The sequence below is a fragment of the Primulina huaijiensis genome, chromosome 8 (assembly GCF_012295235.1).
Source record: "Primulina huaijiensis isolate GDHJ02 chromosome 8, ASM1229523v2, whole genome shotgun sequence".
NCBI lineage: Eukaryota > Viridiplantae > Streptophyta > Magnoliopsida > Lamiales > Gesneriaceae > Primulina > Primulina huaijiensis.
In genome coordinates, this window is record NC_133313.1 from 1,816,711 (window position 1) to 1,832,057 (window position 15,347).

Genomic DNA, 15,347 nt, shown 5'->3' on the forward strand with positions numbered 1-15,347 from the left:
TTGTATATATAAAACTTAAATCATTTAACACACACTTATTTATTAAATTAGATTAGATTATATTATTTGATATATGTGAACTTTTATTTTTCTGAAAAGTTTTAATTTTGATTGTGAACTAAATTACTATAAATTTAAAATTTGATTAATTTCATTATCAGGTCAAATGATGCCAAAAAAGTAGTAATTTTGTCGGCAAATTTTGAAAAAAATCTATCTAAATGAAAGGATGAGATTGAAGCAATGAAAAGAAGTAGGCCATCGGGTGCTGGCATATGGTGGCCTTTTTTTAAAAATAATATAAATTTAAAAAGTATTTATTAAAATATTACAAAATTGAAAGTTTTATGAAAATAGTGTAATCCGGCACTTTTTTCTACGGATTCTAATTTTTTTAAAAAAAATAAAAAATGGGGTAAATGAATCCGTGACTCTCTGTCACAGATTCAGAAGACAGAGACGCAAATGGATTCTTTATTTTCGATTGTGTTTTTTTTTCCGACTACGCTGAGTTGGTTTATCGAATATCATTAATTTTGAAGTATTTAACATGTATCAATTTTATTTTTATTATTATCTAAATAATTTTGTTTTATAATAAGAATGTTTAACATTGTTAGATGATAATATTGTTCGTTGATTTTATCATCAATTTCATTTGAGCGACTCTTAAAAGGTAACATTATTATTTTTGTTGGTAATATTATAATTATTTTTGTGTTTAGTGTTGGTATTATTATGAGATCAATAAAAAATTTTATTTAGAGAGTTGTTAGTTGTACGAGATAAATTAGCATTTTTTGAGAAATAATTAATTATGAATCATTATTTTGTTTGCAATATGAGATACATCGTATAGTTTTAAAATTTGTTTTTTTTAATAACTATAATAATATTTGAGTTAGAGTAAAATTGGATTAACTAATATCAATGTATGGCTCAATCACCCATGATTTTCATTCCTACACGATTAGTAAATGAATTATTTGTTATGTTGTAGTACACCAAATTATAAAATATACTTGTTTAAATTTTCGTTAAATGGTGAGATGTTAAAAAAAAAATAAGTTCCCAAAAAGTAAGATAATTGGGATATATTAAAAAAAATATAAGAATTAGTCATTTTAATAAAAATATTATAACGAAAATTTAAACAAATATATTTTATAATTTGGTGTACTACAACATAACAAATAATTCATTTACTAATCGTGTAAGAATGAAAATCACGGAAGATTGAACCATACATTGATATAGGTTAATCCAAAATATTTTAATCTAACTCAAATATTATTACAGTCATTCAAACAAGAAAAAACAAATTTTAAAACTATATGATGTCTATCTCATATTGCAAACAAAATAATGATTCATAATATTTATTTCTCAAAAAATACTAATTTATCTCGTACAACTAACAACTCTCTAAATAAAAATTTTTATTGTTCTCATAATAATAACAACACTAAACTCAAAAATAATTTTAATATTATCAACAAAAATAATAATGTTACCTTTTAAGAGTCGTTCGAATGAAATTGATGATAAAATCAACGAACAATATTATCATCTAATAATGTTAAACATTTTTATTATAAAACAAAATTATTTCAATAATAATAAAAATAAAATTGATAAATAAAAATAAAATTGATACATGTTAAATACTTCAAAATTACTGATGCTCGATAAACCAACACAGCGCAGTCGCACAACCGAAAACAAAGAATCCGTGAAAACCTTTAAGAATTTTGCGCAAATGAATCGGAGGAAATTTGTGTAAAAGAATCGACGAAATGGGCGCAAATGAATCCGTGACATACATGACCCCACATTTTTATTTTTTTTTAAAAAAAAATTAGAATTCCTAGGAAAAAGTGCCGGATTGCACTATTTCATAAAAGTTTCAATTTTGTAATATTTTAATAAATAGTTTTTTAATTTATATTATTTTTAAAAAAAGGCCGGCATATGGTACCCACTAGGAAGACTTCAAGTCAACTCCATTATTTCTTCTTTGTAATTTCATTCTCAAATCCATCGAAATCCCATTTCTTCTTTAATCTAATTCCATTTTATTGCTTTATCTGTTTCAGATTCGAAGGAAAACTAAAATTTAAACAGATTTGCTCTATTTGTCTTTGTTTCAGAGTCTTGTGTCCATCTCCATTCGCTTGTTTCTAATGTCAGACTGTTTGATAAATCCGCTTAAATGGATATTTACAGAGTTCCTTTGGCCTCCCGTCAAGCTCCACTTCGATTATTGGTGGTGCTTCGACGGAAATGTTCAAGGCCTGAGGGATGAAATTGGTTGTTTGGAAAGGGAAAGGCGCAATATGGAGGCAATGATTGAAGAGGCTCGGCTTCGTGCCGAGAGTCCTACGACTGACGTCAAAAACCGGTCAAATGAAGGCACTCAGAAGCTTGAGGAGGCGACGAGGATTTTGCAAGGCTGCGATGATCTTAAGCTCTGAAAAATAATCCCGCGGTACTCGGTGGGAAAGAGTGCCAAAGAAACAACAGAAGGCATCACAAAACTACGAAAAGAAGGAAATTCGATTAGGATTGCTGATCCAGCCCCTCCGGCATCAATGGTACCTATCTCTTATGCACCAACTTTGGAGTTTCAATCGAGAAAAAGCCTGGAGGAAGACATCATCAAGTCTTTGAGAGATGGCAACGTCCACATGATAGCGATTTGCGGCGTGGGAGGTGTTGGGAAGACAACTATGGTGCGAAGAACTGAGGATAGGGCGATAAAAGAGAAGTTATTTGACGAGATTGTGACTGTAGTTGTCAGTCAACAAATTGACAAGCTTAAAATTCAGGACCAAATTGCAGAAATTTTACGTTTGGATTTGAGCGAGAAGACTTTGGATGGTAGAGCACATAAATTGCGCACCAGGCTAATGGATTCGAAGAAGAAACTCATAATATTTGATGATGTTTGGAAAAGCTTTGAGCCGGAGGATATAGGAGTTCCTTATGGAGGATGCAAAATTATTTTGACATCTCGACTCAAAGATGATGTATTTGAAGAAATGGGAGCCGATAAAGTTATTGAAATACAAGTCTTAGACAAAAAAGAAGCTTGGACACTTTTTAGAGAGAAATCTGGTGATTGCGTTGATGATTTAGATTTTCGTCCCATAGCAGAAGAAGTCGCAGCAGAATGCAAAGGTTTGCCAATTGCGCTTGCAACCGTTGGTAAAGCTCTGAAAAATAAAAATATAAAGACCTGGGAACATGCACTTTTACAACTGAGAGGAGCTAACCCAACGAATTTCCAGCAAGTTCTTCAAAATGTTTATATGCCTCTGAAACTGAGTTACGATTTCTTGGAAACTGAAAGTGAAAAGTCCCTTTTCCTGCTATGTTGCTTGTTTCCCGAAGATGATAACATCCAGATTGAGGACTTGGCTTTGCTCAGCTTTGGGTCAGGCATGTTTGAGAGATACTACAATATTGAAGATGGAAGAAACAGAACATTTCATTTATTGGAGAGGCTTAGAAGTCGTTTTTTATTGATTACCGGTAGAAATGAACAAGAGGTAAAAATGCATGATGTTGTTCGTGATGTGGCTATTTTCATTGGTTCAAAAGAAAAGCAAGGGTTTTTGAATGTGTGCTCAATGGATTCATCTCGCAATTGCAATTGGATGTCCGTGGACATTTCAAATATTGCCAATGCCAAGCTTCCAGTTGGGTTAGATTTTCCAAATCTTCGTCTCTTGATGATTCTGAATTCCAATTATTTAAAATTTTCCCAAGGATTTGATGTCAATGATATTTGTTTTAAAGGAATGGAGGAGCTGACGGTCTTGTATTTTTCACATCCAAATTTTCAATCACTTCCATCGTCTCTGGAATTCCTTAAAAAACTTAGAAAGTTGCACTTGCATTATTGCGAGGTTAAAGACATATCTGTTGTTGGCGAGTTAGCAAGTTTGGAAATTCTTCGTGTCTGGCGCTGTAACAAAATTGAAGAGTTACCAGCAGATGTTGGGAAATTGAAGCTTCTAAGATTACTAGAATTGAGGGCTTGCGAGAAACTCAAAAGAATAGTGGCTGGTGTCATATCAAGCTTGGTTGGGTTGGAGGAATTGAAGATAGTTGGTTGCTTTAACAAATGGGAAGCAAAGGGAAATGTAAGTGAAGAAAGGAATGCTAGTCTTTCAGAACTTGAGTCTCTCAGCAATTTGACTTCCTTGGAGATTGATATATTTGATCCCAACTTGGTCGCCCAAGAGATATTGCTTTCAAAGCAGTTAAGAAGATATCGAATACGTGTTGACGGATTTTTATTTGATGTCATGAAGCATGAGAGAATAATCACACTCCAATTACCGAGAGACGTGACAATAGGGAATTGGATTCGGCGACTAGGAAAGAACACCCAGTCGCTAGAATTACGTGGAGATGGTTCAAACGATTTTAATCTAGGTGAGATGGAAAGCTTGAGGGAGCTCGTATTTCGAAATTGTTCAACGGTGGAGAAATTGATGAATGCAATCGATTGCAAACTCCCCATGTTGGAGCACCTGAAGCTGAGAGAACTCAGAGAGTTGGAAGAGATAATTGATGGTACAATTCCAGAGGGATCCAATTCCTTCCAAAATCTAGAATCACTAGTTGTTGAACATCTTCCCAAGTTGGGATATTTGTGGAAGAGTCCAAATCAGAATGTTTCACTGGTCAACCTCAAATCCATAAGCATTGACGATTGTCCCAATCTACGATATCTCTTCTCAATGGCAACAGCAAGGAGTCTTTTACAACTTCAACGCCTGGAAATACTTTCATGTGAGACGATTGAACAAGTGTTGTGGAATGAAATGGAAAGCAACACAGAGGCTTCTGTTATTGAGTTCCCAAAGTTGAAGGCACTGACACTGTTATATCTGCCAAACCTTTTAGCTTTCACCCAAGGAGTTGAAATCATAAAATTCCCCCAGTTGATAGAACTAGAAATCAACAACTGCCCAAAGCTCCGAACCAAAATCAACCAATTCCCTGACGGCATGATTGAGAAGATCTTCGTTAGTGATCGTGACAATATAGAAGAAATATTTAGGGATGATGGAAATCGTCATATCATATTCCAAGAATTGAGGGAACTGAGACTACAGGATCTCTCATACCTGACAACATTCTACAGAGGTGCTGAAAGCATCAAGTTTCCAAAGCTGAAAGAGTTGTGGATTGGAAATTTGCAAAGGCTGAATAGTTTTGTGCCAATAGATTCAGAACCCACCCACGACCATCATTCTCTTCATTTCTTTTGCAATAAAAAGGTACGTCTTTTCTTCGTAATCCCAAACCTAATTATTTTAAATTAAATATTTCATTATTATAATTGTTATTGGGTTTGAATAGTAGCAGCAATATGTATAAGATTCATATAGTATTTTTATTTGTTTTATTTTATAATCATGGCAATTGCTAAAATAGAATTTCTTTGAGATTTTTTTTAATGTTTTGTTTTGTTGCATCAACAAAGAGATTGTATTTTTTTTATATATACAATCAGCAAATAAATTGTTGTGCTATTTGTAATTTAGTGTTAGCTAGCAAAATGCGAAGGGCTTATGTTTTACAGTTTTGATTATGTATAGTCCATTTGGATTCTACATTTAGATTAAAATGATTTCATTTTGAGCAATCAATTCATTGTCATTTAATTTGTCTATCTTTTGCAGGTTGAAATTATTGGCCTAAAGATACTTAATCTCAGTTACTTTCCAGATAAAATAAGCAAGATATGGTGTCGCCACATCCCAACCAGTTTCTTTAATAATCTTGAGAACTTGTTTATATATGAAGTTGATGGCATCAAAAACTTAATATCATCTTCAATAGCAAAAGATCTTGTTAATCTCAAAAGACTAGATATAAACCATTGCAAAGAGATGATTGATGTGATTGAGGATGAGACACATGTACCAGTTAACTCTGTCTTTCCTAATCTGGAATATTTGGCAATAAGATACAATTGTAAGTTGAGAAGTTTTTGCCAATGGAAGCACGCATTTGAGTTACCATCACTTGTCACTGCTCAAATAGATGATTGCCCTCTGATGAAAATTTTCACTTTGGGATCGCTAAATACGCCAAAATTATATCGGTTCCGGATAAATTACGAGTACATTGAAATGAAAGACTTGAACGGCGGCATACATAATTTCGTAAGTACTAAGGTAAGTTTCTACAAATAGCCAATACATAACTATCATCTTATTACAATATATATTTGTTGTCTATATATTGCACGTGTTAGAATGAATTTTTGCTTTTGTTTCATTCTAAAAAGTTCGACCTCTTTTTATATTTTGTCTTTATAATTATACTAATGTTTATGCTATGTTCCCTTAATGTACTGGACTTGTATATTTAACATGTGTTGAATTAATTGTTTTGATAAGTTAGCATTTTTATTATTGTAATATGTCAAGAGTATATTTTTTCTTTCAATATTATGCCTTTTATTTGGTAATATGATTGTAATTACATTTCGTTATGATAGCCTAAATCCTAAATTTGGTTTATTATGTAACTGTTACCTGATCGGGGCCTCGTTGTTTTGTTTAAATGTGATAATATATAGCAGAATGCAAACGAAGATGAGAACAAGGATGAGTACTATGAGGATGAGAATCATGAGGACAAGAAAGAGACAGAAGGCGAGGAAAGGATAGAGAGCAGCAACAACAATCTTATGTGAGGTGATGGTATTCAAATTGATTTGTTTATGTTTTGCTAGTGAAAGGAACATTGACTCATGATTCTAGATACACGTATTAGCTTGTAGCCAATTTACTTTGGTGCTGAAACTTACATTGAACCCGTAAAGAGGATGGAAATAATGGTATTTGCAACTTTCAGTCGAGAAGTTCGAAAGCTTCGATTTGGCATTAGTATTTCTCTAGTCTTTCTAGTTGATCAAATACCCATTTTTCCAAGAGGAAGGTATAGTCCTGAAGTATTGAGAAATATTTGGAGTTCAAGAAAATGGTATATCAATTGTATTTTATAAAGATTGAGTGCCCTGATTTGTCATGACAAATTTCATCGTTTTTATTTCTCTCCCATTGGTTTTGTTACATTTTTAAGATACATATGTTTGGACTGAAATATTTAATTGTAACAAGTGCAGCGGCAACAACAAGTGAAGAAGAGAAGGAGCACTTGAAGCAAGGAGTGAGAAAGGAAAAAGAACGTACGAGGAGGAAATTTTCTTTTAAGTTCTGCTTTTTTTTTTTATATTGAATCTCTTAAGTCTGTTTTCCATTCGTTTTCGCCTGTAAGATAGTTGTAAATCGAGAATTTTCTGATTGTTGGAAAGATATTGATTTTGTTTGCAGATTTCAGATTATCATTTTGTAGTGATCCGGTGATTAACTGCATGCTTAATTCTTGATTAGCAGGTGATTCTGGAACGGGTCACTACATTTTTTCTGTTTTTCCATTCATTTTGTAAGATGATGAAGCTGTTGCTAATTGTATATACACTTTTGAAAAAGTCTAAAAACACATAAAGTCCAATAAAAAATTATGAATAGTAATTTTATTTCTTTTCTAAAAAATCAAAAACATTTATCACATTTGCACGGGGTTTAAAGTTGAATGAGTTAATTTTATGTGTTTTTTTTTTTTGTGTTATTGAATTTCTAATGGGGGTTTACATAAAATTTACCCATGATTAATTTAGGTGTAAGTTGCATTCGTCTCATAAACATTTCATGTATTTGATACTCACTTCCCTTGACAATTTAGAGTTTTTACACTTCATAAGTTAGGTAAATGTCAAATGCATAAAGCATAGAGATGTGAATACAAATAACCCATTAATTTACATATTATTTACAATTGCATGTAAATGTGGTTAGTTGGGATTTAATGCCACTCTATGATTATGCAAAAATATATGAAATATATGTTTTTCTATGTCATATGTGTAATTTATACTTTTAATGGAGATTTCTTAGCTACAATTAAAATTATCTCATAATTTTGAATGATCATATGAACATGATTAATGAGACATCGTCGTGAGGATATTACGTCCACGTCATATATAAATGGCACCATTAGTCAAGATATTTGGGATTGATGCTTAAACGCAAATAAAAAAAATGGATCAATTATGATTGTTGGAATGAGGGTATAATGCCCCATTAATAAACGAGTCAATATATTGAGTGTTGAACTAATTTTTACTTTTTACTAGCTGCTGAAAAAGCACTAAATTACTAATTTTTACTTTTTACTAGCTGCTGAAAAAGCACTAAATTACTAATTTTTATTTTTTACTAGCTGCTGAAAAAGCACTAAATTGGGGTTATCGGGACCGATACTACAAGATTCTGGAATACAATGGGATCTTCATAAAGTTGATATGAGTATTACGACAAATTTGATTTGGAGGTTCAATGGAAAAAATAAAAGGATTCATTGGCATGTTATTTAGTGCGAATAAGTGAAATGACACAATGCATAAAAATAATCCAATAGCCTCTAAAAGAAATTCCAGAGAATCGTATGAGAATGTAGAATAGCTATACAAATTCTTAATTTGATTCCCTGGAAAAATGTTCATCTTCGTGTCAAATGTAAACGAAAAATTTTTAATTTTTGTTCTATAAATTTATCTCTTCGTTTTCTCTATATTGTAAAATTTCAATTTTATCATATATCTTTCTATTTTAAGAAATTTTAGTTATGTTTTCTCACGGGAATGTTGATTTTATACTGCATAATTCAACTTTATGATAGTGTCATGTCCAGGCCATCGGCACCATATCGAAAAACGATTTAAATTGAAAAAAAATATAGAGATCAAAACTGAAATTCGAAAATATAGAATATCAAAAATACAAAGATATAAATATACAAAATCAAAATTACAGTTTTCCCAATATATAATCTCAATTTATAAAGAATGATTCAATGAATCCTTTGAACAGTCACCTTTAATAACTGAAATAAGAAGGTAAACTCTCATTGTTAAAAAGAATTAATGAAATATTCGATGCATTTATTTTTTGGTGGAATTATCACAATGATTGAATAATAATTATTCGAAACCAATCGTCTTTTCTTGATAATACATTATTCACAAATTTACAATAGAATAGCATCTTTTTTTAACCGTTTTGATATCTTGGTAGCAGAGTTGTACTTATGTTCAATAGGGTCTGAGGTGAAAATTTAAAAATGAATCTTCTTGTTACGATAAATAACTGTAAATTTCAGTTAACAAATAATAAATGCAACAAACAATGCATAAATACATCATAAACAATATATTACATAAAAAATAAGTAAATAAAAATTTGAAATAATTGCATAAATAATATCATTCTAGTTATTTTAGAGGCAAAAATATTTATCAAATCTGTATAATCCAGTATTTGGATTATTTCTTTATCAATCAACAACATTGTTAGCTCATTTAGTCTATCTTAAGACATTGTTGATCGAAGATAAGTTTTTTTATTAACTTCAACTTTGATATATTTTTTCTGTTGATGTAAATTTTACTTGTATGGTTAACAAAATAGTATTATGTAATATAAATATTTGAGAATAAATCATTCAGTTTCGCAAAACACTGTAGCATATTCAAAAATTATTGAAACTTCATGCAATATTTCATCAAGCTAGTTAAATGCTAACTCTTTAAGTTTTTAAACTCAACAAATATATCAAAGTCTCTTGATATTATTTAAATTGTTCAAATCAAACTTAAAAAAAGATCGAGTTATTATAAACAGAAAATATTCAAACTAGTCTTTTTTTTATTTAATATTGGACCAAATCTTTTATTTAATATTTAATACATATATAATATTTATATAATAAAAATAAATAAAATTTGACACATCCAAGGCTGGACTATGAGGCGGTGGCCTCCCTGGACTCGTAGAAGATCCAACCCTCTTGGTATGACATATTGTAAAATATTCAAGTTTATTTTTAACTCTTTATTTGATTAATTGGTGATTAATTAAGCTTGGAGGTTCTCTCCCAAACTATAGTTAAAATTTGTAAAGTACTGTTGATATTCTTGAAAATATAGATGCGTAAGTAATTGAACTTGAAAATTTTATTTTAAATTTATGATTTCGTATGTGATTATTTTCCCTGCTGAAAAGTGTCAAATAATTATTTTGGTTGGTTTACATACAATTATTTCCAACAATGAAATAATAGGTAAATTCATATTTGATTAGTTTAATTAATAAAATACATCATGTTCTTGTGTAATGAAATATATATTCATTAACTTTATAAAATTATATTATATAATAATAAGTTCTAATTTATAAACTAACTAATTTCTATTGTAATTAATAAATTTTTCACATTCAAATTATGCATTTAGAGAAAATTATAATTTTGATAATATATGCTTGTCTATTTTTGTAGTTTATGTTTGCGAATTCAAATATTAGTCGTGTATCTCATTTTTTAATAATTGATGTTCTTCTTGACAAAAATGTGAAAATACAAAACTTTAATATGCTAATCAACTTTTGATGTAAAATTGGGTGGTGCATGAACAACATATTTCGTGAAAAATTTGTCTAATCTTAGTTATTGCGTATAATACTTATAATTTTATGATCATCAAATTTATTTATGAACTTATATAGTGATCTTGTTATGCACTTTTATGTTTTTAGTTGAAAGTTTCGTTTTTTTTAGAAATATAAGTTTCTACATATTTTTTTGAAAAAAAATATTAAAAAATAAAATCAATTTTTTAATTTTTCTGGAAAAATCTTGAAACAGTATCCTAACATTTTAATAGTATATGTTTGTAACTGATATTTTTTCTTTAGAAATATAAGTTTCTAAACAATAATTTTTTAAAAAAAAACTTAAAACATTTTTTTGGGTTTTTTGAACAAAACTTTGAAGACTTCGATTTATACAACACTTTGTACAAACCTATTTCAACTTACGACTTATCCATTGCCTAATTGAAACTCCTAACATACTCGATTGTAGGCCACAACCTCACAATCTGCACAATGTTTAACATCTCTTATGCCAAGACTACAAACACAATCTTTAATGTCTTTATGTGAAGACTCATTCAACTAAAATTTGAAGTTCAACTCTCATCTATATGTGTGAGTGATTGTGTGTGAGGATTTAATCCTTTACAGTGCATTTATCTCTCAAATATATCATCACACATAGGGTTTGCTTTCATTCTAGCTCATTTCTTCATTTAGGTTGTCCATGCTTTGAATCTTCTTCAAAATCTTGTATTTGATCTTCAAGATTAATTTATAGACTCCAACAATGACATAAACGTTAGATACAAGAATATGACCGTTTGGAAAGTTTTTGTATTATTTCTGATATTAAAACAGTCAATTCTGCCTTGCTAGACATTTTTCCGAGCCTAAACTTGTCATTCAGTTTTGGTCCTGGTCAACCGATTCAATTTGGCAATGCTCAATTGGTCAACTGGTTCAGTTTTGGTCTTGTCAACTGGTCAACTGATTCAATTTTTCTCCCCTACTTAACTGAATCTGCTCAACTGAACCAAACTAATTAGCCATGCTGAAATCAGTTTCAGCATGTGCAGAACTAGTAACTTCATATTCATTTATCAGCATCTTACACTCCGATTCAGACTTTGACATGTGAATATGATTTGTAGATCATCATCTTATATTTGTGATGCATACTGAATCGTTTCATTTGGATAATCGAGCTGATTAGGCTGACCAAAATACCGTAATTATTCATGCTCAACTGATTGTTGTTTTCGTGCAATTAGTTTGGTATTGCAACCATAAATTTGCCTATATAACATCTGATTTAGCCCAACTAACGTGAAATACGACTTGTCCTAAATTGAGTTTTCTATTCAGACATATTGGCGCTGATCATTTGGATTAAGAAGCCGTGCGATATAATCAAAATACCAAAGCTTGCCAGACTTTTAGTTTGGCTAAAGTCGAGTTTCAACTTCCATCTTGCGTTACAACTTCACACTTGAGTAAATATATTAAAAACACAATAACAAGTTTTGTTATCATAAAAATTAAGATTGTTAGAGTTTTTAAACCCAACATGGACAATCTTTTCCAACTTAATTCTTTTGACCAGTATTTCTGAATCAACTTCAAGCCTGGCTCTCTTATATCCCAACTTCCAAGTGAGTTGATATGATCAGTTTTAACACCAACATGGGTGTTTCAAATACAATATTTTTAATGAGCTGCAACATCTCGTGTTCTAAGAATGTTAACACCGATTAATTAAATCGATTTTGATTTTTACACCAAGCAGAAGACACTCGAAATAATCCTTCGTGAAGAAAACTAAAATAAAGCAAGGATCAGTTTGAGCTTGTATAATTTCAATTATGGTGATAAATGAACTGATATCTGTTGAACTGATCAAAACAGTTTTAAAATAGATGCACTGCAAAATAAGTAAAAATGACAAAATTTTTTTATGGATGTTTGGAGCTGAATCTCTTATGTCACTCCTTCTATCTCGCGGGTAGGATACACTAGAAGACTTTGATTTATACAATACTTTGTATAAACCCACTCAGCTTAAGACTTTCCCTACTGCCTAACTTAACTTTTAGCACACAACTACACTTAAAGCAGCACCTTTCAACCCGCACATGTTTAACTTCTTTGTGCGAAGACTACAAAAACATTGTTTAAAGTTTTTACTCACTCAACTGGACTGTAAGATCAACTCTCATGTATATGTGTGAGTGATTGTGTATGCGTATGTGAGAACTGATATTTGAATACAACAAAAGCGTTCTCACACATCGATGGATTTGTGCTTTTAATCGAAGCTGATAACACTTTGAAGTGTTCTAACAAAACTGGGATGGTTGCTTCTTGTAAGCTGATATGACTTGAGTGTGCCCTCTCTTGTTCATCATCGTGTCTCTTTGATGGTCTTCATCTTGTATTTATAGAGGCGAAGCTTATTGTACATCAAGACTCATCAATTATGTGTGTTGCACTTTGAATTTGTTTCCCGAAATGGTGTGTGTACTTTTTGAAAGCCATTCTGAAAACTTTCTATTTTAAGCACTGCTGCAACGTTCATTATTGTCCCTTTGATCGGACAATAGCTTGTACATTTGTGAAAAGCTGGATTCCACTTGAAAAGCTTTCTATGATCTGCTAACTGGTATGCTCCAATCTATTGCTCTGAACTGGTCTTCGAACTTGTATGATGAAATCAGGTGGCTCGTCAGCTAGACTGCTTTCACTGATTCAATTGAGCTGGTCAGGTGGGCTCTTCATCAGTTGAACTCTTCATAAGCTGGTCGGGCTTCTGAAGGTCTTCTGCTGAATCACGTATCAGCTGGACAATAAATTGAACTTGTCTTGATATATCAGTTGGACTGATTCAGTTTGGACAATCAGTTGACACTTTCAGTTTGCGTCTCGATAGCTTCAGTTTTGGCTCGAGAACTGATCAGTTCGAAGCCTGATTAATTGCAGATTTTTGCGCACTTAAATAAACTTGTTAGAAAAAAATAACAAGTTTTGTTAACATCAAAATTAAGATTGAGAATATGAAATGTTTCAAGATGAGTTCTTGACGCAATTCAGGAAAATCATCTCGTTAGTCATTCTTTTAGAAGCTTTGGAACAATGATTGCGTTCATCATATCATGGGGATGATATAGTTTCAATCTCATTTGTTGTGTCTAGAACATAATATTATATTATTCATTGAAACAAAACAAATTTTCTTCTATCGAGTTTACATTTTGTTCATAATATTTTATATCTTGTGGAACGATATACAAAATTAATTATTGTATTTTAAAAATTTTGAAAAGAGACACGAATAACGTAATTAAGATATGCATATGAGATATCATATGCATTCAAAAATATATAAAAATATTTGTTTTATTCAATATCTCATCTAATAATACGACTGTTAGATTTCATGAGCTTTTTATGATAGTCAAAATTAATTTGATGAAATATTGTAGAATTAAATTTGTATTTCACTATTTGGCTAAGTAAATTTATTTGGCGATGAGTTTTCAATGCTACCATCTTATGTATAATAAATTAGCTGATTAGCCATTTTGATTAAAAAAGAGACAAAAACAACCTCTTAGCCACCTCGGAATATATCGAGATAATATTGGAGGAAATAAAATGCAACTGACTCAATGTCTCAATTTACTACAAATTCACAAAATTGATCTATTGTGTCTACAAAGCTTTAGAATTGTTCTTATACCATTATAAATAGAATGAGAATTGTGTAGACTTTGTTTTTCATGTATTTCATTTCTGGATTAAAAAATTTTTTCCTTTTGAAAAACGATTTTATTCTTTGAGAAATATTGACATTTTATATGACATACATACAACATAATCAACACAAATGACATATAACAATAAAAAATGTTAACGCTAGGGTAAAAAATTCATCTAATTGCAAGAGCACTAAATGATCAACTGAAGCATATTATTTAGTGGAGAACCTCATTTACAACGTAGAAAATAATTTAAACTAACGTAGAAAATAATTTAAAGAACATCATTAACAATCCTATTAAACTAACGTAGAAATTAATTTAAAAAACCTCATTAACATGACAAATTATAAAACAAACAAATGGTAAAATATTAAGTTTACAAATGAAAATCATATATTTATAATAGTAAAATAGATGGATTTTTTAAATATGTAACATGTAATTAAATTAAATTTAAAAGTAAAATCAAATTAATAACTATCTTGATTGAATTAAGTACACTTTTATTTATCATATTAAAATAATATGGAAAATGACTTAAAGAACCTCATGAACATAAAAAATTGTAAAATAAATAAAAGGATAAAATAGTAAGCTCACAATTCAAACTCATATATTTATAATAGTATTAGATAGATATTAGACTAGATAGTATTAGATTAGATTGAATTAATTACACTATTAATGATCATATAAACTAACATATATTGAAAATGACTCAAAGACATAACAAATTGTAAAATAAATGAAAGGGTAAAATAGTAAGTTCACACTTCAAAATCATATATTTATAATAGTATTAGAATTTACAATAGTATTAGATTAGATTGAACTAAGTACACTATTAATAATCATATTAAACGAACATAGAAAATAACTTAAAGAACCTCATTGACATAACAAATTATTTAATAAATAAAAAGATAAAATAGTAAGCTCACAATTCAAACTCATATATTTATAATAGATTATTATTATTATTATATTAGAATTTATAATATTATTAGATTAGATTGAATTAAGTACATTATTAATGATAATATTAAACTAACATATAAAATGA

At 30.1% G+C, this 15,347-nt stretch overlaps 1 protein-coding gene across 7 annotated transcripts in view; it reads left to right on the forward strand.

The window, feature by feature from the left end:
- The first annotated feature begins 2,021 nt into the window (after positions 1-2,021).
- Positions 2,022-15,347, forward strand: part of LOC140982996 (disease resistance protein At4g27190-like) — a 23,623-nt gene continuing 10,297 nt past the window's right edge. The window contains exons 1-4 of one of the 7 annotated variants that reach the window (XM_073449838.1): positions 2,025-4,960; positions 5,192-5,294; positions 5,700-6,197; positions 6,605-7,134. In XM_073449838.1, coding sequence (XP_073305939.1) covers positions 2,592-4,960; positions 5,192-5,294; positions 5,700-6,197; positions 6,605-6,721 — 3,087 coding nt within the window. In that variant the 5' untranslated portion in view covers positions 2,025-2,591 and the 3' untranslated portion in view covers positions 6,722-7,134. The other 6 variants (XM_073449834.1, XM_073449837.1, XR_012176369.1 and 3 more) reach the window with 6 other exon arrangements.